The following is a 26,474-nucleotide window of genomic DNA, read 5'->3' as shown; positions in this document are numbered from 1 at the left end:
ATCAGACTAATTGCCTTGTTAAATACTGTGAAATCAGTATGTTGAAAGCCAAATTTACATATTAAGACTGTTAAACCCATGACATAAAACTGCATTAAAATCTTTATGAAACACACAAATATTTCTTACATAATCTGTAAAATGCTGGCAATTTCTTCTCTGCTTGGTGACAACTTCCGGATGAAGTTATAATCCCACACATATAAACTACCATCCCTGCTGCTGGCCAGTGCCACAGGAGCAAGAAGTCGATTGTCACGTGCAGGACCATTACAACCATCACAATCTGCACGTCGTCGCTGTCCACTGCCGAGGATACTGATCAATTTCTTTGGTTTCTCTTTCAAGTAGATATTTGTACCATCTCCCTTATGTAGAATGCCTGAAAATAATGTTTTATGCATTTAACATTTTCAGAAATATTTTCAGCATGTATTTATATGCTGGTGAAAAATAGCTGGTTCACAACAAGTCTCCTTATAACTCTATGCTGCAAAGATCTAATAAATGCTACAAGAAACAGGACGCAAACAAAATTTGTTACAGACAAAAATGTTAAAAATAACTTGCTAAATTTATATGAAACATTTATGTTTGGTTTTTATTCACCAAGTATCAAAGGACACGAATACACTGTGATATAATTAATATTGGCAGGGGACTATTTTTGGTGGATTTCATCGTTAGATCATTCCATAAAATTATATCCCAAAGAACACATAAAAATTCCTTTCATTTTAACTTTACATGCAAAAAAAACACCCACAAAATCAAGGCTCCAGAAAACTCCATGAAACTTGGAAGACCACAAAGTGTAATTTACTTCAGTATTCAAACAAAATGGAGAAGATGTGTCTCAGATATTTGTCATTAAATGACATGTTTTTTTTTTTTACCTTCCTGAAAGTTGTATGTATGATGTATATCCAGGTTCCAACGTCCTATCTCAGACGAGGTAAGGTCAAAGCCACTCATTGTTGAGCTACGTGTCTCCCAGAAAATATAACCACACCCACTATACTGGTAACCAACATTCACTGTCAAAAGATAATCATTCAAGAATTATTCAAACAATTTCTCGTACCAAAATAGAAAATTTTTCATCTCAAGACAGGCAAACTCTTTTAAAGTATTAACAAAATCAAACAGAAACAAGTCTCGACTATATGGTATCAAGTTTTGCAAACAATAAAGTTCTATGAAGACGGCAGACGAAAATCTTAGCCTTAAACCAGTGAAAAATATTTTAGGCAGAATCAAACTGGCATTGAAAGTCAATTTGTTATTGGTAGGCAATATTAATGTAGTGTGATTTATATGCACTGGCTTTAGCAGTTTTTAAGAAGGACACAGCATAGTATCTTGAGAAACATGGCTTCTACACATTTACTGATCAAATGATTAACTCCCTGAAATTTCCTCACATGTTCTCCTTACATAAAGTACTGGAGATTATAGTGCTGTGCTCGTTTTAAAAAAAATAATATAGTAGTATTTTACCCCTGACTGGTACTATTCCATAAACTTTCTGTCTGTATGCATTTCGTCTATCCCAAGCATATGTATACTTCAGTTCTGAGTCAGCTTCAAATGTTTTCTCAAACTGAATGCCTTCCACCGACACTCTGAGATGTACGACAGCTAACGCTAGAGGTATGTCCTTGGTGGTCATCTGAATCATGATCACTGACCGGTACCCGGGGGTCTCACTGCTGTGGTACACAAGGTTCACACTGGTTCCCGGGATACTTATACTCTCTTGTAGAACCTGATTAATAAGAGGACAGCTTTACAAAAATTTTCAAGCAACAGTTAAAACGATTTCTTCTTCAGTTTGTTTAAACTTTATATTAAACTAAATATATACCTTCTATCATTTACAACACATTTTTTCAGGATTCATATTTAGATATTTAGCTATGCTGGCCTGTATATTCTATTCTAAAGAATGGATAGTAAAAATACTGTTATATTTTACTCTAGAGGGCCACCTCAAGAGGCATCTGGTAACAGCTATTACTTTTCCCTTGTTTCATTACTATTCATAATTATACAGAGCACAAAGACTTTAATGAAACATTATCAAATCAGCATCAGCAACTCTACATCCCTACATCCTCATTTCTGAATTAGTTACAAAGTGCTCAGAATATCTTTCAATCAATATTCTGACCTTCATTTATATAACAATTATTTTCAATACATTGCATCAACTCACACACATCAGTGAGCTCTACCAAATGACAATTTATACAGAATATTGCACAAAATGTACCTGGGATTCAGGGATGATTGTACTTTTCTCTGGACAGGATCCAAGTTGTGTATGTTGCCATGTGGACAGTACAACAGGCTGTAGTTTGTAGTGGTCATGTGACACTCCGCAGAGGCTCGGGTCAGGAAGTAGTATATCTCTCTCGATCAATGCCATGACAACTGTTTCCATGGTGATGATCTGATTCCAGGGTACTAGAACGCTGACAGTGCGAGTCAGGAACGGTTGCCGTGAGAATTTCAACGTCACTGATCCACCACCATTGACCAAAATGTCAAACCTGCAACGTAACATTTACATTTAACTAATTTTACATTTAACTAATTTAATACCAGTATGTTGTCAGTAACACTGACTGTATATATTTCAGACTCTTTAGGGTTACATATTAAAGGAAAAAGCTTTTGACCACTAATAAGTTGTGTTGAATGACTAATAGACATATGTACAAATATTAAACAATCCCCCTATAAAAAAGTTCTACTTCTTTAGCATAAATTTCCTGATATCTATACCAGTAATAGTTTCAACATTTCATAGTGTTTAAGTAAAATCTTAGAAAATGTAATAACTATTCCATCAGTCTATAACCACATGATAGTATCAACTAGAACTATCACTGATGCACAACTCCAATATAACTGCAACAGACTCAGTTATAAGGGGGTATGTGGGTATAAAATAATATATGAGAACTAACAGTCCATGTTCACGGGTACGAGTGTAACCATACAAAGGTTGTTTATCAATGTCTACACGCACACCAACCAGCGGCGTCTTGTCCACAGATTGTACTTTTCCTCTGATAACTGACACTTGACTGAGATATAAAAATAAACATGATGAAGTATTTTATATTACCGTAAGTTCAGATAATTACCGCAGATACCCATGTATAATGCGCACCCGTGTATAATGCGCACCCCCAATCTTAGTCCAAAATCCTGGGAAAAAAAATAAATAAAAAATTTTGGTCAATTTTGAGGTGGATGGAAAACGAAAGTAGAGTTTACATCGACACCGGTAATAAATTTTATCTCCGCGGCAGAGAGCAGCATCGGTCTCACGGTACTATTGATTTTTGTTTTCTCGAAAATAAAACCAGTAAATTATTGTTACATTTGTTGTTTTACCTTTTTTAATTCACTATTTTGAATAAATAAATAGCAGCTGATTCAATATTTCGGAATGGTATCTTTCAAAATGACATGAGCTTCTCAATTCAAACTGATAACAAAAGGTGTGATAGTCTTTTTGTCACGATCATAAAGCCAGTAATTACCGGCAATTAACGTGTCACCTCGTGTCAGTTATGTTGTTCACAGTTTGACCTCGGTCAAAGATAATTCTCGATCTTTAATTAGTATCATAATTTTTGTGATTTGTAAACATTTCTTTCGTCAAAATACTTTTAAATTTATATGAAATTAATTTTGAAAGAAAAATAAACAATGGCAATCTTAGATTTTAGCGGAGACAGTAAGCGCGGGGAGTAGTTTTCCTTTACCAAAATGGCGAACATTGGTAACAAACTTGTTCTGAAGTTGAAAAATTGTCTATACCTGTGTATTATGCACACCCACGATTCAGGGGTGGTCCCGGGGGTCAAAAAACTGCGCATTATACATGGGTATCTACGGTATATGGTCTAGCTGAATCCGGCTTAATATTTGTGTAGGATGTAAATTTTACCCTGAAAAGTTATTACCATCCAAATTTACATAATGAACGATTTCCACCAAATGAAGAAAATACGAATGAGCAAAAATTAACCCCACACAAATATTTCTAACTTTGCAGCAGAATCTATAGCCTTGCATTAAGTGTTAAGATACATATTACCAAATTGTTTCAAAATGCCATCTTCTGACATGATAAATTGTTGACATGTAATAATTAATCGGAGATTTAAACCAATTTATGTCATGTAAAACAAGCTATATATGGAAGTGAACAAGTTTAAGTTTTCAAGGAAAGCATGTTTCCAGTATACTGATTTTAAACAACTTAATTGTATGTATGTGATTTATGAACAAGATTTATCAATAAACACCATGTAAACTTAAAAATGATATCATGACATGATATTAACTATGAATGGAGGAACACTTCTTTGGTAACAGGAGTTAATCTTAAGATATCTTGAACAAAATTACCTTTCATTAAAAGCATTCTTAGATGTATCCATTTGCACACTATTCTCTTCCACCAGGAATTTCATTTTCTCGTAGAAAGACGCAGTTGTAGATGGTGCCTGTTTACGTAGCAAGATTTCCGCGGGGTCTGGTGATGCTCGACAATACAGATTATCTTCACACTCTGTGCTTGAACAACAGTCTGGGTCCATACAGTCTCGCAGTCCATCTGTGATAAGATAAAATAACAAACCTTTCAAAGTTAGCTGTCTTGTATGTGTCATGGTATAGGACTTCATTACTTAAATGGGGACAATAATTGTAAGCAGATGGTTTGCTCGATCGGTACAGCTCTCGCTCTGTAAGCAAGGGATATGGGTTTGGTCCCCGGACAGACTGCACAGCCTTCTATACGGTCACATGTATTAAATACCTGTTTATAGTGATATTATCAAATGCTGTCTACAATGAAGTTCACAGTTGTTATAAAACAAACAAAAATTAAAGATCCAATTACTAGACCACTATTAAACAGAGTATAATCTTGTTCATGCCAAGTAAAGCACTTGAAATATTACACTTGTCTTGATCATTCTGTATTTACATAACTGTATAACATTTTGAGCTATCCAGTTTCAATGACATATTACTTTTCAATTTTGCAAGGATATAATTTCACAGATCCAGACTTTCATTTGGATCCATCGTCTTATCACTTTATCTCCGAAATGCAAAGTTGGTATTTTGAGAACAGATGTATGACTTGTTCTCAAACATCAAAGAAAGGTTCTTTGATTTGACATCATATGTACCATGATGGGTAATTTTGCAATAATTTCATGTTTTACCTCCATCATTGTCAACATGATCTTTACACTGCATCTCCATGGAAACATCACAAGCCTCGCCCTTCCATCCTGGGCGACATTTACAACTATATCCCTGCAGTCCCAGGGTACACACACCATTATTACTGCAGTCGCTTGGGCATCCGTCTGAAATTAACATCTAACGTCAATGAAAATGTCAAAAATATCTGAAATATCTGCTGTTTTCCAAATTACGATTCAGTTGCCAGTATCTGATGTCCCCCCAATGCACAGAAACGGCATAAAATGACAACCAAATGTGCAATTTTTCATCTTTTTTTTTTGTAGAATTCCATTACGATATTGAACTTTTCTCATAAAATTGCCATATCTAATTTTTGTTGCATATCAATTTTTAATATGTATGGAACAAAATTGCACAAACACACTTCTTGATTTACTCATAATTATCCAGCAACAGCAAAATTGTTAAAAGGTTAAAAGAAATCTTGCAATGTCAATGTCTGGGTGCCTGTCAATTTTTCTTAATAAGAGCAAAGTACTTGATATTTTTGTTAGAATGACAAAACTAAATTTGATGTGCACATTGTCACAAAGGAGACTTTTCCCTTCATTTTTAATCAAGAACTTTTCATTCCTTTCACAGGTTTCAAAAAGCTTTCTGCTTCAAAGTGTTACTAAATCTAAACAAAATATATTCTTTTTTTTCCGAAAAGGTAATATGGCCATTGTTTTCACCTTCGGCTGCTATGAATAACATGGTCGGTCACTGCTGAAATATGCCTGATCTTATCAATACAAAGAATTTATCCACACCATATCTTCCTTTCTAAAATATGCGTTTTTGATACTCTGTTTTTACCAAATACTTATTTACCAAATGAAGATGCCTCTATGACAAAGTGGTTTTCAGCTATGAACAACTTTGCCCTTCAGCACTGTAGGTTCAAGACCTAGTTTGGCCACGCAGCTATCCCTGCTGGCTCTAAAAAATGGTTTTAACTATTAAGCTATTATTTAAGCCAGCCCAAGCCTGAAATATGCACAGGTACATCAGTGGTCTTTCTCCATCAGTAAAGCTAAAGTGTAACTGCGACAGAACAATCAAACTTACCCAGACTGCAATGCTTTCCATTGTAACCTTTCAAACACTGACAAGTCCCGTTGTTACAATTACCACGGACACCATCGCATCTCGGGTCACATTTCAACTGGTCACATAGTGCCCCGCTCCAGCCATCATAACACAGACAGCGCTGGTTATGACAGTAACCATGGTAACATTCTAGCCGACATTTCTCTGTAAACAAAAACAGGATAATCCTGACCTTTCATGTTCAATGAATTTTTCAAACTTTTGCATGGGAATTGTAACGCTCCATAATTCTGTCATTTAATAACAGCATTTTCTTTCAATATTATCAGGATGTTTGAATCACACCAAAAATAATAATAATATCAAAAATAATTGGTAAAAACTTTTTCCCTACTTAGAACAATTTATACATAATTATAATATCAGTTAAAATGTATCATCTAAGATCTTTTCAAAGCACATGAAACATACAAATTGCATACAACAAAAGTCTTACAATATCATATGTATAGGAGAGATCGTGTTTGTATACAAATCCGGTGTATTTTCTATTTTTAGAACTGATAAGACAGTGATCGGGTGGGCAGAAGCTGATTGTCCATGTTTTTTGTAAACAGTGATGCTTTTCTAACGGTCTAAACTTTCTTAAAACATAAATTACATAAATAATTTTTTGATCAATGGAAAGGTTATAAAACAAGCAATTTATTGATTACTTTTAATTGTTATTTCGAAATAAAATGGATTAGTTATGAACGCTTAACTTACACTGTTTTACTAAAGGTTGTGAAAATCACTACGCCGCTTTTAAAATTATATGTCATTTAAAACGGTTATTCATTGAAAAAAGATATTTGGATACAAAAATATGAAGATTGTTAGTATTTCAAATCTTTTTGAATTTTTAAAATCCATAAATGAGCAAAAAAGTTATTAAAAATTAAAAATTCTGATTCAATACGCAAATGGTGTTAAAAACACTTGTTTTGCCAACCACCAGATAAACAGGTGTTAACGCGTGACGTCACGGCGATCTCTCCTATAGCCAAGGCTTATAATACTGCAAGCATGCCACAGCAAAAGCAAGGAAAAGATCATTCTGACAAATGTGGCTACAGAGTTGTCCCCCTTTTCACAGTTTTAATTCAGAGTAACATCCCCTTTTGGTTCTCTTGGAACAGAAGTTTAAAACTGTGCAAAGGCAGACCATGCAAATAATAGCACATACAAAGTCTGCTCTAACAGGAAGTCAAACAAAAGCAGAATGAATTGTGGGAATAGACTCAGGAAATATGCATTATGGGTAAAAAATATTCAGGAAACAAATTGCCTTAGCTACCTGTTACATTGTTTACTGTTAGATCTGAAAATTGACATTTTGTATTGTAATGATGGAATGGTTAGTTTGAGAGAGAAGTTTAGTATAAATAATTTATTAGTATTCGACAGGTTTTCGTAAAAACTATATTTTCGGCAATCTCCTATGCAGAAGTATCCTCTTACAGTAAAGAAACTGTTGCCACTGCAAACAATTTTTTTTTTCAAGAATCTTAACATTTTTTTCATCATATGACGTTTTAATTAATGAAATTGTAGAGATTTAAAGATAAATGAAAATTGGTGAAATAAAAAAATAGAACTGAAAATAAGAAAATTACATTCAAATTTCTTCTCAAAGGTCATGTGACTTTCATGGTCACATGGTATTTGTAATTGCAGTGATTAACAAATTGCTAGGGGAGATTACTACTGCTGGAAGTTTTGATTTAAGTATAACTAGTTGTTAGTACAAATTTGGTATGCCAGTGGATATACAATATATTCTCATTCCCAATTCACAAAGGTATATTGTTCCCACGAAACAAATTTAGTAACATCCAATCTAAAATGCATGTTATCAGCTGTTTTTCACCCTGCAGACAAAGAAAGTAATTATTGCCTTGAAATTTGAAGATGTAAATAGAATTGTATTACAAAAATCACAGTCTTAATCAAGTTTCTAGAGAAAAATTCACTGATAGCCAGCAATAACACAACAATATGGTAAAATTGCTGTCCGTCTGATTATGTATAATTTACCATTCTGTTACATGCCATGCTTTATTATTTGATTTACATGAGATTTTTCTTTATCTTGATATTCTTAAACACTGCCAGACATGAAAATCTAGAGTTTTCCTCATTTCTTAGTAAATGTATTACCCCATTATGCTATGCTAGCTTTCAAATTGCATTTTGATCTATAAACATTTTGCATGATATTTGAATTCCATATGGATAAAACTGAGGTATTCCAAACATGATTTGCTATTTATGTGTGTGTGTGTGTGTGCGTGCGTGCGTGCCTGCATGTGTGCATGTGAATTTCAATCCAACATGCTATGTTTCTTTCAAAATCATATTTTTATTAGTTGACAATAATTGACGAGCAAATTTTTTCTAGAACTTTGATCTAAGTTTCATCTTCAACATGCCGCAAGTCTTAAATACAAAAAAGTTTTAATAATTTGACATGTTATTTTAAATGCACAGGGAAAATAACAAAGGTATTCCAAAACAAATGGGCCTTTCCATTTACCTGTATCGCAATCTTTCCCAGTGAAAAATCTTTCACATTCACATTTTCCCTCCTCTACATTGTATATGCCGTGACCCGAGCAATTTTTCGTGCACAAGTGTGTAATGTTGAGTTTATCAGGGATACTGCAGTCAGTCCCCTTAAACCCTTTATAACATACACACTCACCAAGGGCACAGACCCCATTACCCGAGCAGTTAGGCATAAGGCAGTCAACTGGAAAAATTATTTCAGATATAAAGATGTGAAAAAGTCATAAAATTTTGAGGCCCCATCTTCACTGAAATATGCTTAGTATGTTTTAACTTTTATACTTTGATTTCACTCCCACAGGAAGTTTTCAGTTTTCAATTTTCAAATATTTTTATTATTATCAAGCCACTTAAGACATTGATTGTGAAGTAGATATGAAAGAAAAAACCCAGACTTTTTGAAGCAAAGTTTTCTTTGTTGCAGTGAAGTTGGGGCCTCATTTTTCCAAGTTACATAGAGTAGAAGAGTGCATGGTTATTACAGTCACAAAGCGGTTACAATAGAAAAAGCAGAAAGCAAAATATAAAGCTTTATTTGAACAAAAATAAATGGAAGATGACGGTAAATAATGTTCACTTTTAATTTTATTTATTGTTTTCATCATTGCTGATTAAGAACTAATACTTGGCTGATTAGTGGCTGAGAAAAGGTGTCAAGTGACCCTAATTAAGGTCAAAATATGCTTTTTGGTGTGAAATCAGCTTACCGCACAAGACAGTTTAATGGAAGTCATTTATAGAATAAAACTGGTAAGAGGATGTGAGTTGGTTGTTTATGACAGGTGGCTGCTTATTCAATGCTGACCATTAGGGCAGGTGGGACTGTATGCACTAAATATAAAAGATTTATAAATTCCATTTGCAGCTGTTGCAAAAATAGCATTTCAATAAGCATTCTTCCATTTATTTTTATATTTGCATTAAGAGAGATAACTCTTGACAGCGTAAAATATACATGTAATAAGTTCGATAAAAAAACTTGTGAAAATGCATTAACTAAAAGACCCTCCTCCTGAAATGTCTGCAAGCAAACCAATTTACTTTCACCATAACCAATAAACCATAATCAGGCTATTAGAGTCATGTCATAAACAGTTATTTTGATGACAGAATACGAGACATTTTTATGACAAAATATAGACTGGTTTGAATACTTTATAGTTTTTCATAAAGAGAAGCTTATAAATTTTGACAATGTCTGATCTATTTCTCATATAATATTTTCTAACAAATAGACAGCATTTAGCTAAAAGCAAGAGTAAGCACAGAATTGCCGTTTACTGAAAGCACAGCAAAAAGCGGCGACAAAAGTCTTGTCAGATTTCAGGTCAGAAAATTTCCAATGAAAGGAAGCGCTAAAATTTGCACAAATGATACAGATGAACAAGTTATATATCAAACTCGCACTTAAAGAAAATCAATTACTGAAAAAAACAAGAGCACCGCCTTGCGGGTGCTGACGCTCATCTGATTTTTTTTTTATAACAGAAATATTGTCCTACCCATGATTTTCTAAGTCTAAAAAGGGCCATCACTCTTGCAAAAAGCAGGATAGAGTTATGTTTCTTGATGTACAGTGTCCACTTATGATGGTGAAAAACTGTTGCAAGTTTTAAAGCAATAGCTTTGATAGTTTATGAGAAAAGTTGACTTAAACATAATATTCAACCAAGAAAATGATTTTTCTAAGTCCAAAAGGGGCAATAATTATTGCAAAAAGCAGGATGGAGATATGTTGCTTGCTGTACAGGGTCAGCTTATGATGGTGAACAAGAGTTGCAAGTTTTAAAGCAATAGCTTTGATAGTTTAAGAGAAAAAGTTGACCTAAACATAAAACTTAACCAAGAAATCTGATATTTTCTAAGTCCAAAAGGGGCCATAAATCTTGCAAAAAGCAGGATGGAGTTATGTTTCTTGCTGTACAGGGTCAGCTTATGATGGTGAACAAGTGTTGCAAGTTTTAAAGGAATAGCTTTGATAGTTTAGGATAAAAGCTGACCTAAACATAAAACTTAACCAAGAAAACTGATTTTCTAAGTCCAAAAGGGGCAATAATTCTTGCAAAAAGCAAGATGGAGTTATGTTTCTTGATGTACAGGGTCTGCTTATGATGGTGAAGAAGTATTCCAAGTTTCAAAGCAAAAGCTTTGATAGTTTAGGAGAAAAGTTGACCAAAACATAAAACTTAACCAAGAAATCTGATATTTTCTAAGTACAAAAGGGGCCATAAATCTTGCAAAAAGCAAGATGGAGTTATGTTTCTTGCTATACAGGGTCAGCTTATGATGGCGAACAAGTATTCCAAGTTTCAAAGCAATAGCTTTGATAGTTTAGGAGAAAAGCTGACCTAAACATAAAACTTAACCAGGCAACGCCGACGCAGACGCCGACGCCGACGCCGACAACCGCTCAAGTGATGACAATAACTCACCATTTTTTTTCAAAAAATCAGATGAGCTAAAAAAGAGTAAATTTGAAAAAGTAAACCTGTTAGCAAAAACTAACTGATAAATAACATACACCTGAAGGTGCTGCTCAACTAGGTTCAGTTAAGTTTTGATATCCATAGAACTTGTTTAACAAGAAATGGTCATGATTTACTCAGAGTAAGTCAATTCTTCATTTTCACAAACCACCAAAATTCCGAATAACTCGAGTCATGAAAATTCTCAGCGATTAGAATATTCTGTAAAGCCTCCTTTGCACTAAGAGTGAGAGCAAAACACAAGAAGAACTACAGACTTTGATAGTATAGCAATAAAACACGACAAAATGTGACAATATTACAATGATGTTATCCGAAATCTACACAGAAATTGGAAAATATATGAAAAACGCTACAAATAATGTACGACAGTGTCACCATAAATAACAAAACAGAAAATTAAAGTCTAGACGCATGAAATGGTGGTACAGTTTCACTTCACATTTGCACAATAAATATGACAGTATGTTTCACAAAAAATACATAAAACCTCTGAAATCAATTCGGTGCATTAACAATTCAATCAAGGGCCATGTAACATGTTTAGTTGTTTTTTTTTCTCTCACAACTGAAAAACTTATAATACAGAATGCTCCAAAATAACTGATAATAGAGGAAAACATGTTGGCTTAAGCAAATATGTTCTTTTTTATTTTTGAAAAGATAATCTGTTCTATTTAATTTTTCACCGGAATTGAAATTCTACAGTCTTCCATCGAAATGTTTCCCTTCAACTGACCAAGTTTTAACATCATATGACTAAAATTAAATGGTATCTCAGATATGATAATAATCTATGTATTTATCAAATCTGAAATCATCTGTAAAATTCTAAATGCTAGACTACAACATGTTAAATCACCTCTGTTTTCTATTTCCTACTTTAGTATATTAAAATCTCCGTTTAAAATATAACTACAAGCTACACCACGGAAAGCAAAGAGATTAAAGATTACCACTTTTAACACATTAATATTGATAAAACCCCTTAAGCTGCAAGTCCAGGACTTACCACTTCCGCAATCCACCCCTTTGAACCCTTCATGGCATTCACATTTTCCATCCACGCAGACTCCATTTCCATTACAATTTGGCACGACACACTCGTTCTCCCGGATGTCGCACTCAATTCCTTTCCAACCCGTGTGACACTGACACTGACCTCTGATATACATCCCATTTCCACTGCATAACAACGGGCAGGTTTCTGGAATAAAGTTATTTTTAGAAATAATGACCCTCAGGAGCTCACCTTGACACCTTCCTGGAATAAAAGCCTTTAGAAATTGTGACCTTATTAATTTCCTTATGGGACTTACAGCAATCCTTAATGTACTAATCATTACCATTGCATAAAACTGCAGAAAAAATTTTTTTTTATTGTTATACATAAATAATGACCTTGACCTTCCGACAGGACAATGGCATTTGTTACAGATATGTATGCTACCAGTAAGAAGACTTCTGGAGAGAAAAATCATTCATGTTTTAACGAGTAGTTTCATAAAAGTATAAAAGGCAGCTGAAAAGAACTGAGATTTTTCTGCACAATGTATCCTACTTTACTCAAAATGAAAAGTCTGGTTACTGTTGAGGGAAACTTGTCTGGTAAAGGACATAAACGTATGATATTATCGTAACCAAAGAGGGAGTTTTTCTATTACGTTATGTGCGAGTGTATTTTTCTAATTTCATCAAACACGCCATAAAGAAAGTCTCCGTTGGGTCATTAATTTGTCTTGTCACAGAAGCAGACTAAATTTTATTGAAATTCCCTGCCACAAGAAGCTTACCATATGCAATAAATATTTCAGATCAAATTACTCATGTTTAATACATTTCCTTGAAATCAGTCATTTTTATTTGCAAAACAGAAGAGAAATATGTACTTGTCTGTCTACTTCATCAAGTGTGCCTAATACTAGAAATGCACCAAGCATCCTATTCTCTCTCTCAAACAAGAGGACCATGATGGTCCTGAATCGCTCACCTATCCCCACATGACCCAGTGTGCAACTGAGTATGACGCCGTTATTTCTATTATTTGACATAGTGACCTAGTTTTTGAGCACATGTGACCTAGATATCATCAAGATAAAAAATTCTGACCAATTTTCATGAAGATCCATTGAAAAATATGGCCTCTAGAGAGGTCACAAGGTTTTTCTATTATTTGAACTAATGACCTAGTTTTTGAAGGCACGTGACCCACTTTTAAACTTGACCTAGATATCATCAAGGTGAACATTCTCACCAATTTTCATGAAGATCTCGTGAAAAATATGGCCTCTAGAGAGGTCACAAGGTTTTTCTATTTTTCGACCTACTGACCTAGTTTTTGACCGCACATGACCCAGTTATGAACCTGACCTAGATATCATCAAGCTGAACATTCTCACCAATTTTCATGAAGATCCATTGAGAAATATGGCCTCTAGAGAGGTCACAAGGTTTTTTCTATTTTTAGACCTACTGACCTAGTTTTTGACCCCACAGGACCCAGTTTCGAATTTGATTTAGATATCATCAAGATGAACATTCTGACCAATATTCATGAAGATCTCATGAAAAATATGGCCTCTAGAGAGGTCACAAGGTTTTTCTATTTTTAGATCTACTGACCTAGTTTTTAACCCCACATGACCCAGTTTCGAACTTGACCTAGATATCTTCAAGGTAAACATTCTGACCAATTTTCATGAAGATCCATTGAAAAATATCGCCTCTAGAGAGGTCACAAGGTTTTCCTATTTTTAGACCTACTGACCTAGTTTTTGACCGCACGTGACCCAGTTTCGAACTTGACCTAGATATCATCAAGGTGAACATTCTGACCAATTTTCATGAAGATCCATTGAGAAATATGGCCTCTAGAGAGGTCACAAGGTTTTTCTATTTTTAGATCTACTGACCTAGATTTTGACCCACATGACCCAGTTTCGAACTTGACCTAGATATCATCAAGGTGAACATTCTGACCAATATTCATGAAGATGTCATGAAAAATACGGCCTCTAGAGAGGTCACAAGGTTTTTCTATTTTTAGACCTACTGACCTAGTTTTTAACCCCACGTGACCCAGTTTCGAACTTGACCTAGATATCATCAAGATGAACATTCTGACCAATTTTCATGAAGATCCATTGAGAAATATGGCCTCTAGAGAGGTCACAAGGTTTTTCTATTTTTAGACCTAATGACCTAGTTTTTGACCCTATGTGACCCAGTTTCGAACTTGACCTAGTTATCATCAAGGTAAACATTCTGACCAATATTCATGAAGATCTCATGAAAAATATGGCCTCTAGAGAGGTCACAAGGTTTTTCTATTTTTAGATCTACTGACCTAGTTTTTAACCCCACGTGACCCAGTTTCGAACTTGACCTAGATATCATCAAGATGAACATTCTGACCAATTTTCATGAAGATCCATTGAGAAATATGGCCTCTAGAGAGGTCACAAGGTTTTTCTATTTTTAGACCTACTGACCTAGTTTTTGACCCCACGTGACCCAGTTTCGAACTTGACCTAGATATCATCAAGGTGAACATTCTGACCAATTTTCATGAAGATCTTGTGAAATATATGGCCTCTAGAGAGGTCACAAGGTTTTTCTATTTTTAGACCTACTGACCTAGATTTTGACGGCACGTGACCCAGTTTCGAACTTGACCTAGATATCATCAAGATGAACATTCTGACCAACTTTCATAAAGATCCCATGAAAAATGTGACCTCTAGAGTGGTCACAAGCAAAAGTTTACGGATGCACGGACGGACGACGGACGACGGACACCGCGCGATCACAAAAGCTCACCTTGTCACTTTGTGACAGGTGAGCTAAAAAAAAATGCATAAAAAAATGCTATCTGTAATAAACCACTCCTCCATTCCCTAAGTAAAATTCCTTTCACTCAGAATTCAATTGAATTATGAATTTTCTTTAAATCTTCAAATTTGAAAGTTGATATCTGGACAAGGAGAAAATTGCACCAACTGGCCAGGAAAATTGCAGAGAAAATCCTGTGTATCAATTTTAAACCCAGTAAGAAAGGCTGCGGCCTTTCCAAGTTATTGGCGAAAAGCTTTATTGTTGTGCAAGTTTTCACATCTTTAGCACTCTGTCAAGATTAGCATTTCACAAAAATGTTGTGTGCATGAGTCAAACAAAATTCACCACATTTCTGGCACGTAATTTGTTATGCCTGTCATTTCCATGTTTTTTTCACGCAGCAGTAACAAGCTTGATAAAATCAATGTTAACAAAACATCTTTTGCAAAGGCTTTTCCCTTGAAAATTTGGTCATTAAAATCAAAGAAATCATGGAAGAGATTTCATGATTAAACTGCTTCAAACAGAACATTCTTTTTTGTTTAGTTCCCAATCCCAATTTCATCCAAAGATAAAATCCTGGCCTCGGAAAGAATCTTCTGTGACCAGTTTGTTTCCCTCATTGCCATTTTGTCGAAACATTTGTCAGAAAGATATAGCATCTTTAGACCGACTCTTTAGAAATATTGCTTATAGTCATTTCAATTCACTTTTCCTGGTGAATAAAAACACCACCATAAGCACAGAAATAGTCAGCAATTTTCGAGTTCCTTTGAAGAAAGCCAAACTGTTTCTGTCACCCTTAGTAACCCCAGAACTTAGTACAAGTATTTTGGGATGGCTCAGAGTTGTTTCATGAACTAAAGTCACCATATTTTATCATTCTAAGGTAGAGAACCTGTAATGAAGCTCCATTACATGTCCTTGGTAGACAATGTGGCATTCTTCGGACATAAAGAGAGCTAGCTCAACACACACAAGGTCTTTCTGTAAAACCACAGATGTTAAAACAGCAAAGACAGCCATAATATTTCATGACATGTAAAGGTTTACAAATATACATACTCTGATTGCAGTCCCATCCTGTGTAACCTGGGAAACACTGACATTGTCCATCTACACAGCTTCCATGGAGAAAACAATCACCAGGACAACCAGTCTCCGGTTCTAAAAATAGAAACAACATGACAGTTTCAACAGCCATAATTATTTCTTTTTCTATAAATAGATGCTTTTTAAGCTAAGCATTTTGTATCTATCAGAAAACAGTTTTGCATGGCAACCACATATCACCATGGCAACGAACAGGAAGTAAACAGAACATGGTTCACAGAAATGACACTGTCTAAACAATTCTTTCTCAAATTAAATTAAGACACACATTCATAAGTTAATTTCCTATTACTGACATTGTATCAGAAATAAGTCTTGTCTGATAGAGTTCCGAGAAATTGCAGGGTTTCCCTATAATGACCAATGTCCAGACAATGTAATTTCAGAATGGTATTGAAGCACACAAAATGTAATCACTGGTCAATTATAGAGAAAGTCTGGGTCAAGTAAAAGAGCAAAATTAACTGGAATTATGTAAATGGAAATCAAATGAAGTATGGCTTAGGAAAAGTGTTCCTAACAGTAAAGACAGTTTTCAGTACGATACTAAAGGGGTGGGAGAATCTTAGTCGAAGTCTGTCTTCAGTGTAATGGTTTGGGGTATTTCTGTTTATAACTTAATTTAAACGCCTGTCTTCAGTGTAACAGTAGGGGTGGGGTCTCAGGGTAAAGGAATAACTTACAGCAGACGTCTGTATTCAGTGTAATGATTTGGGGTATTTCTGTTTATAACTTAATTTAAACGCCTGTCTTCAGTGTAACAGTTGGGGTGGGGGTTCAAAGTAAAGGCTATAACTTACTGTAAAAGTCTGTCTTCAGTGTAACAGTTTGTGCATCATCCTGGTCATTGTACACAGAAATAAACCATACACCAGCTTCTAAATACTTGCTCAACGCTGTTTCCAGGGTCTGCAAACAAATCAAAAGCATTTTTTAAAACTCTGTGTTACTATGACTCTTGTTTAGGCATAATTATTTTGCATGATACTTCATTTATGACTTGCTATTCCCAAACTGGCATCCAAAATTCTACAGTTTTATAGTGTTTCATTCTCTCAACAATTGAACACCTAAAAGCAAAAAGTATAAAGATGCCAAACTTCATGCAATATGAAGACAGATATTATGCCAAAATTCATTAAATTTCACTCAGTCTTCTGCTGATACAGCGAAAAAGTTTCTTGCAGTTTGCATCAGTCATCATTACTGCAAAAAAAAAATAACAGAAAGACTGGCTCATACATCATTATCAACTCAAGGGATCTCAACAAAACTTGCCGCTGCGAGGAAAGGATAAATATTTTTGCCCACTGTCAACTGAACGTCTGATATTGCTTAATAGACAGCCAATGCAATTTGGTGCATTTGTGTAGATAATATTTACTACAGAAGCAAGTTTAATTCTTTTGCCCATTTTGCTTGACACTGATACTATTAAATGATGCTCCTTGTTGCTTGAATGAAATGACCTAAATTATACAATTATACAATAGCCTTTCCCTTACTGATATTGCATGACATTGACCTTTTTCAGTATTGTATGATACCCTTTCCCTAGCTGACTTAGCATTACACTGACATTTCTCAGTGTATTGTTCAATGACCTTGCCTTTGCAAGATTTGCATGACATTGACCTTTTTCAGTATATTGTACAATGACTTTGCCCTTGCAAGATTTGCATGACAATGAACTATTCCATTATTATACAATGCTTGCCAACTTTGCATGACATGAATCTGTTTTAGTACTGTATGCTGACCCTATCCTGGTGCTGACCTTTTCTCAGTAATGTAAAATGACCTTGCCCTTGCCAACTTTGCAAGATGGTGACATATTTCAGTATTGTATTATTTAAAATGAAATGAAAGACCTTATCCTAATCCTTCTCCATGACACTGACAATATTAAACGACCCACCAGGTAATTTGAAAGGCATGACTTTTTTCAGTATTGTTTGAAGACATTGCCATTGTCAAGTCTGCATGAAAGACTTTTCAGTATTGTATGACCTTGACATCACTGCAATACCATACAAGAAATATACGACCTTGCCCTTTAAAAGTTAACTCCTAGTTGTCTGAATGATATGGCCTTTTTACAAAACTATTCCACCTTGTCTAGAAGTTAATGGCAACCTTCACCGCAGACTCATGTCTACAGAAGGACCAGCAATTGCTTTTTCTCAAGGATTTCATTGACAAGAATTGTAGAAAATAATATTACAGACTGATCTTTGGAATTTGTAAGTACTCTACATATTGGGAACCAAGTCTGGATTGCTTTTTATCCACTGAAAGAACAGTAAATTGCAAATTTTCTTCAGCCGTAATGCAATTTTCTGCTCTCTTAAATTATTCATACGTTGAACTGTAAAAGGTGATTGCCTACTGGTTTAATACTTTAAAACAGCATCTAAAATTTAATTAAATTTCTCATAGTATCTTTTTTTTTGCTTTTAGAATATTCAATACAAAGTTCTACCTATATTCAATATCATGACAGTTTCATCTCAGAGGTTAAATTAATGCTTTGAAAAAGAGTAAGTAAACACAGTAATCCCATTTTTTCCCCTGTTACTGCAGATAAGCAATTGTTCATGTCAAATTTACTGTTGATACTGGATATCTCAAATTCCAAGGGACCAAGCATTTTACTTTTACAGGTTAATGAACTTCCACTTATGTTATATGTTGCAGGTATTTTTCACTGTAAGTGTTGCTGAAGCCTCATATATATATATATATATATATATATATATATATATATATATATATATATATATATATATATATATATATATATATGCTGTTGTATATGTGTATGTTATGATGTATATGTGTTGCTGAAGCCTCATATATATATATATATATATATACACACACACACACACACACACATACACACACACCCACACACAGGGTAAATACATTTTATATATATCGAGAGAGTACAGAGTAATCTGATACACATTTTGCTCATAGTTTTCATTTATTTTATATTTGCGTTGCAAAACACACCTTTACTCTTAAATTCAATTATACTAACATTTATTTCCCTTTTTCATTTATATTATTGCTCAACAGTTAAAGGTATGTCAAGGGACAGAACAAATGAACGGGTAGGTCATTTCTACAGACAATTAACCCTTACCCAGCTAAATTTCTAAAATGGACTGATCCATCATTCAATTTGAGGCCGTCACTTATTATTTAAAGGGGTGTTCACTGAAAATTTACTGACTGAATAGCGAACAGTGCAGACCATGATCAGCCTGCACGGATGTGCAGGCTGATCTTGGTCTGCACTGGTCGCAAAGGCAAAACCACTTGCCGCCAGCAGGCGAAGGGTTAATGGTCTAAAGAAGTTCAAGTAATCAGGAGTTGACTGTATTTTCCCTATTTCAACAAGTTCTGACTGCAATTCCTGTTTGCCTACCCTTCTCTGATGGCAGAACTTCGTTATAACTTGCAGATGAAATATTGCCTTACAAGTTGTCCATTTTCTTATCTTTAATATAATATTTTCTATAAACGGGGAATAAGCGGCAACATTTATTATGGAGATATTATATTCAGATGTAAATATTATTTTACGCAGACTATACTAAAAACACCAAATTGGTAATTAGAAGTCGTAAGTCTTCCAAGAAAGCTAATTTGGCGGAAACATTAATCTTTACACAGCATTCTTTCCAATGATTTACCTCAGTCATTAGACCGAAGATTATTCATAGAAAATATAATCTAATATACAGACAGAGATTGCCTGTCCGTCATTTTTTTGTGGTCTAATATGACAGGTGGTCAGCAATTCTTGAAAGAAGTTATTTGTCGGGCAGTAACATTGATGAACTGCAATTTGTCCAGGAGAACAATGCTGTCTGAGATTTTTAATATTGTGAAGATTCAAAATATCACAGTGAGATTTGAAAATATGCAGTAACATAACTACCATATCCATGAAAGGAATAAACTATATTTTCTGCCTTATTTTTAATTAATTTTATGCATATGAAGGAATAGTGCTTGAGATCCCCATTAGCAGCTACAGTAAACCACTTATAATGAACACAATCATAATAAATTGCCAGTAAATATAAAATAGCTATATATCAGCTGGCATCCAGAATTAGCTGTAACCAGAATTTACTGTCATTATATTCTATCAAATTTAGAAACAACAACCAAATATATCTATAAAATATGGCAGTCCATAGATATATTATGTTTCTCCTTGGCTATAAAATTCTAAAATCTGCCAAGCTTTTTTAATTCTTATGTTAACAAAAATTAAATGACCTACATGTTTTATAGTTGCAACATCAGTCTGTATGCTTCATTATAACCTAAAGTCTGCTTAACCCTTACCCTGCTAAATTTCTATAATGAACTGGTCCATCTTTGAATTTGGACAGTACCATTAACTACTAAATGGGGTGCTTACCTAAAATACTGACTGAATGGTGAACAGTGTGGATCTTGACCAGACTGCATGGATGTGCAGGCTGACCATGATCTACACTGGTCGCAAACGCAGAAACAACAGTGTTCAGAATGATAATGGTTTATAAATACTGGGTAAAATTCCCAAGAAACTAATTATTTCTTATCTTTGTATTTTTCAAGACATTTTCTAATCCTTAATTTACCATAAAACCTTATTAGTACAGCCCTGACTTGTCACAAAACTGATGTATGAATTCCTTGTAGACTAATTTGCTATAATTACCTCTATGTTTAGTTTTCATTCTATCATTATTTTTTACTATCTATATATACACCTTGGGACTTGAACCCTGACGTTTAAGACAGATAAATATATTTCTTGGAATGGCTTCAGACTTTTTATGGTAACAAAAACATCTTTTTATGAGGTCTAGGTCTCAGCTCCATTTTCTTACTATGCAATGCCTAACTTTAATCTAGTTTAATAAGAAATAACACAATTTTACAAAGTACGAAATAATTTTTCAAAGCCTAACAATTTGACCGTATTAGCCAGTAACTCAATAATCATTCTTCAAAGCTTAAAACTTGCTCCATAGAGAGACAAAAGTTCCAAATAAATTCATTTTTTTCTGATGCTCATTTTTCCAGGCTTTTTTTAATCTTTACATTACCATAAAACCTTCTTGCCGGATCCCTGGATGTTCACAAAGCTGCTATATAAATTCCTGGAAGACTAATATCCTATAATTACCACCATGGTATATTTCTGTGTTCGGCTTTCCTTCTCTCATTATTTATATTGTCCATATATCTACCTAGGGACTGGAAACCGACATTCGAGACTGATAAATATGTTTCTTACAATGGCTTCGGTTATATTATGTTTACGCAAAAAAGTTGTTTCTTTCAGGATGCGTTCACTTCTCAATTTGTGAAACCCGGGAACAGGACGGAATATAAATTCTAGAATGAAACTGCCATTATGGTCATTTTCAAGAAGACCGTTTTAACACGAGATCATGTGCTAACATCATTTTTCATATACATGTATGCACGTTCCATGGTTAGATCCCATAGCGCATTATTAGAACAAGTCTTAAAGGAAGTGAATGGTTAGCGACATAACAGTCATTCAAACTTTTTACATGTTCTACGCATGAATAGCATTTTGTGCTTATAGCATCATTCTGTAGAATCCACTGGGACACGCTGGTGCACCAAACAATCATTCCACGTTCTACATGTTATGACAAGAAAAAAGTTTTATCCCTATTGTATAATTCTATGAATGTTGTAAATGAAATTTACTCTAACTTTTTTGACATTGCCAATTTTAAGTTAAAAATGTTCCTTTCTTTTGTTGCAGATTGCGTAAAGTCTCCCACTAAGTAAAACTTACCTTAGGCGATCGCTTAACTCTCGAGCTAAGAGTGCGTCCATCAATGATGTCGAAGAAATCAAACTGAGCAATGGAGGGAGAAGCACCGCGTCGTCCGTAAATTCCAAAAATGCCATCATCTGGTACCGTCAAATTAATTTTCACAAACTTAGAATCGGGCTGATTGAACTGTGATGTCCAGAAAGCTTTTGGTGGAATTGTTTGTTCCATTTTGTCGCCAACTTGATACTGTGCTATAGGTAAAGACGGCGGAGCCAGGGTACTTCCTGCTGTAGATGGATGAAACAGACAGAACTAAAAATTAAATCATATCTTTTTGTTTTCGCTGATAGACTCGTTTTACTTATGCATTTACAAAAAGCAGTTTAATATTTCATTAGGTTGATATCATTATGTAAAATACAGCACTTTGAAACAATTTGGACATGGTTAATGCTCTCCATGCAGAACGACAAACACCGAATACACAAAAATAAGCTTGTTAGCTTGCATTTGTCACAAAAAACTTACTGTATTTTAGTTATACTGTTGCTAAAACACAAACACATTTTTTTAGTAATCTGAAATTTCGTCATTTTAATTACCATAATGATAGTTGGGTGAAATGGTCCAATCCTGAGAATGAAATGGTCCAATACTGAGAAAACCAAAATAAAACCTAACTGTTTCTGGCAAAGCTGTACAAGATTTGACCATGTCCCAAAGTAAGAGAATACACAATAATTACTTAATGTAGCAATAAAATTTCACATCTAATACATACATCTATTTTTGTAGTCATTTAGCTGTAATGAAAAATGTTTTGTGACAGTTTTGACAATTTTTGAAGATCAATATGAGAATTTTAAGTTTTCAAAAATTGTCACTGTCATTTTCTACTGAAATAGACATTCAAACCTCTTGGCAACAAATAAACAGAAGTTACCAAATTACGTGTGACAGTATGACAAGTTCTATTCTACTCAACGATAATTGTGTTTTGTCGAAGAGTATTCGTACAAACAACAATTCATCTAATTTTACATGCAAGCAAGCTTTGTTCATCTTAAGTAGAGAAAATTGGTTTTTATATTCGCTGCACAATCCTCCCTTTTGAGAAACTTTCGTAGATTGTTTCGCATATGCCATCCTTCAGAGAAAGTTCTGGTCAAATTGCTAAATAATAAGCCTCGGTCAGACAAATTGATAATTGGCTTTTACAGTGGCCCATGTTTTATCTAATTAGATATAAATGGGAAAAAATATCTGGGGAAAGTAATTTATCCACTTGACAAATAATTGTGGATCTGCAGTTAAGGTAAAGGTCATTTACCAGATAAAGTGGTGTCAACATAACAAACAGGTTCACTTCCAAATTCAAATGCCTGATTTCTATTGACATTTTTCTTATTATGTGTTGGCACGAACGAGTTATGGAGTCTTGGCTTATGCTTTTCCAATTTCACATGGATATGTATCAAAGTTTTTGCCCCAAAAACACATTCAATTAAGCAAGCAAATCAGCAATTTTTGCTGAAATAAATCCCTCTTAACTTATCCCATCATTCAGCTTTTATAACATTAAGTAAAATCTTAGGATATAGGATTTTTATACTAGGGTTTATCATTAACAGATTTAGACAAGTTTAATTGGATGGGCTGTCTTCATTTCCTGTACTTTAGGATCACTACAGAATCTTACGGGACTACTTTATGTGGCGTATAATCAATTCTATTAGGAGATTAGACCTGTTCTATACATAGTGATGAGATCTATCTCCGTATGGAGAACTACTTTAAAAATTCAGGAAAATACGATATATCTAAGACAATATAAAGTCTCCAATGTATCTTAAATAGAAACAGATTTGTTGAAAATCAGATTAAATGCCATACAACGCTAAAGACTTTTTTTTGTGATTTGAGCCTGTTACGAAGCAGTCCTTACCAATATCAAGCTACCGGTATACTGAAGTTTGCTCATTATCATTCAGGGAGAAAAAAGACAAATATGGATACAAGAAAAATGGTGGTCACAACATGAACTAAACAGACTATAATCAGTAATAAAGAGTCACTACAAAAACATGCAAAAAAGGTAACTAAGGCTTTTTGTTAACATTACTGAATTATGGGTGTCCTTTCAGTAAAGCTGAGGAGAAAATTGAAGAAAAAAAAGACTTTCATTGTTGAAGCATATTAATGAAAAGCAGAAAAGTATATTGGTACCTCATTTTGTGTATACTCAATAAAATAGTTTAAAAATTTAAACAAACATGATTTTATTATGACAACTCTATCGTGTATCAATTTATTTCTTACAGTAGCATTCTCTTGCTAAAAGCCAAAATCTCAGGTACTACTTTTCTGCTTGCTTTTAGAACTACTTTTTAGTGAGGCAGATCACAAGATTCCTACCCCACTTACCTGCATGCACTAAACTACCACTAGGTACAGACGATACATTTTTTTGTTGAAGATAGACGAGACAAGACGGGGAACAGGGTGTACTGTTATTACCGTATCCTCCTCCGCCATCACGTGACGTCGTACCTGCGTCAACCTCTACTGCATCATCCACGTATCTTGTTTCTGAAAACAAAGAGTAGAATCAAATCATTTCTCATCATAGGGACCAATAATTACATTTTAACCTGTTAAAATAAGAGAAGTTAAATCCTGTATTTGGATATTAATAGTGTTATCAGACTTTTCCCACAAGACCTATTTGCAGGAGTGGTAAACCTAGAATATTTTCCATATTCAGAAAACTGGTGAAAACGCATGATCACTTTTTGCTTTGCTCTTCAGAAATCTACAGACTTTAAACGCTTGCAAATTTAACTGCTACTAGCATTAATAGTAACCTGAATAAACTGACAGTATGAATAAAAGACACATAACTAGCACTGCAAATAACCAGAGATTTAACTCTTACACTGCTGAATTTCTATAATGAACTTGTCCATCTTTCAATTTAGACATAACCATTAACTGTTAAAAGCAATGCTTACCACAAAAATACTGACTGGACGGCGAACAGTGCAGATCGTGATCAGACTGTATGGATGTGTAGGCTGATCATGATCTACACTGGTCGCAAAGGCAGAATTAATCGTGTTCAGCACGGTAAGGGTTAAAGAAGAAGTTTTTGTTAGAAAATATAACTAAAACATAGATGCTGGTGTTTTTGTTTTGCAAACATCCCTAATGTGATTCTTTTTCGGCCAAAATTGTATTACACATGATTAGTTTTCACAATTGAGGCAACACTTCTGTACGAGACAAAGCAATACAATCACCATATAGCAATGCCCCAGACTTCATCGGAACAAAAATGAGCCGCGCCATGAGAAAACTAACATAGTGCAATTGCGACCAGCATGGATCCGCGCAGTCTGGTCAGGATCCATGCTATTCACTTTAAAAGCCTATTGCAAGTAGAGAAACCGTTTGCGAACAGCATGGATTCTGACCAGACTGCGCAGATGCGCAGGCTGGTCTGGATCCATGCAGGTTGCAAATGCACTATGTTGGTTTTTTCATGGTGTGGCTCAAATGTTTTTCGAGACCTGGTAAAACAATGCAGGCTGATAATATACAGTAATGCTGAGGGCCTGTATAAGACCAGACAGACAAATGTTCCATCATAAAATCTTTCTCGGATACACACCATGCTGATATTTCAATATCCGCTTATTGTCAAGAAAAAATTGTTTATATATATAATGTCAACAGGAAATTTCCCAGACTGGCACTAAGATAGCTGTCTTCTATATTAAAGGGAAAGGCAACGTTGTTATAATGTTCATGCTTTCTTCTAAGTCTTCTTTAATCACAGAGAGCAATGGAAGAACTTTCAAAATGGCTTAAAATCTACAGGGAAAAGGTAACGAATATTTCTATATTTGATCATAATGACAGCCATTTTGTTTACTTTTACACTAATCATATAAGACAAAAGGAAAAACTTTGTACCTCTAATAATTAAAACTAAACAAATTTTACAAACTCAACTCAACTTTTAAACAATCAATTTTCATTTTTTTTTTTTTTTTTGGACTTCAAACAAATTTCATGAAAATGTACTCAAAAAGCGCAATCTGACAGAAATTTTACAGAACAGTGAGCAAGCTGACATAGCTACAAGGGAAAAGAAATTTCCTCATTTTCCAATTTAAAATCTAATCTAAAACTGAATCTTCCCATATCAGATTCTAATTTATTTTCCCTTATAAAAGTCTAGTAACTCACTGTCAGAAAAAAAT

General features: G+C 34.4%; 1 protein-coding gene across 24 annotated transcripts in view; it reads right to left on the bottom strand.

The window, feature by feature from the left end:
* The window catches only part of LOC123558649 (teneurin-m-like), a 241,368-nt gene that overhangs the window by 17,264 nt on the left and 197,630 nt on the right, over positions 1-26,474 (bottom strand). For 21 of the 24 annotated variants that reach the window (XM_053544291.1, XM_053544306.1, XM_053544307.1 and 18 more), the window contains 14 exons: positions 24,634-24,798; positions 22,228-22,496; positions 17,180-17,288; positions 16,332-16,433; positions 12,445-12,639; positions 8,915-9,130; positions 6,355-6,540; positions 5,259-5,405; positions 4,432-4,639; positions 2,976-3,095; positions 2,276-2,555; positions 1,501-1,768; positions 897-1,037; positions 130-382 (listed from right to left, as the gene is read on the bottom strand). In XM_053544291.1, the coding sequence (XP_053400266.1) occupies positions 130-382; positions 897-1,037; positions 1,501-1,768; positions 2,276-2,555; positions 2,976-3,095; positions 4,432-4,639; positions 5,259-5,405; positions 6,355-6,540; positions 8,915-9,130; positions 12,445-12,639; positions 16,332-16,433; positions 17,180-17,288; positions 22,228-22,496; positions 24,634-24,798 (2,659 nt within the window). The remainder of the gene's footprint in view (positions 1-129; positions 383-896; positions 1,038-1,500; positions 1,769-2,275; positions 2,556-2,975; positions 3,096-4,431; positions 4,640-5,258; positions 5,406-6,354; positions 6,541-8,914; positions 9,131-12,444; positions 12,640-16,331; positions 16,434-17,179; positions 17,289-22,227; positions 22,497-24,633; positions 24,799-26,474) is intronic. The other 3 variants (XM_053544308.1, XM_053544309.1, XM_053544311.1) reach the window with 3 other exon arrangements.

The sequence above is a fragment of the Mercenaria mercenaria genome, chromosome 5 (genome assembly GCF_021730395.1).
Source record: "Mercenaria mercenaria strain notata chromosome 5, MADL_Memer_1, whole genome shotgun sequence".
Classification (NCBI taxonomy): Eukaryota; Metazoa; Mollusca; class Bivalvia; order Venerida; family Veneridae; genus Mercenaria; species Mercenaria mercenaria.
Note: the sequence above shows the minus strand (reverse complement) of the source record. Positions and strands in the feature narration are given on the sequence as shown.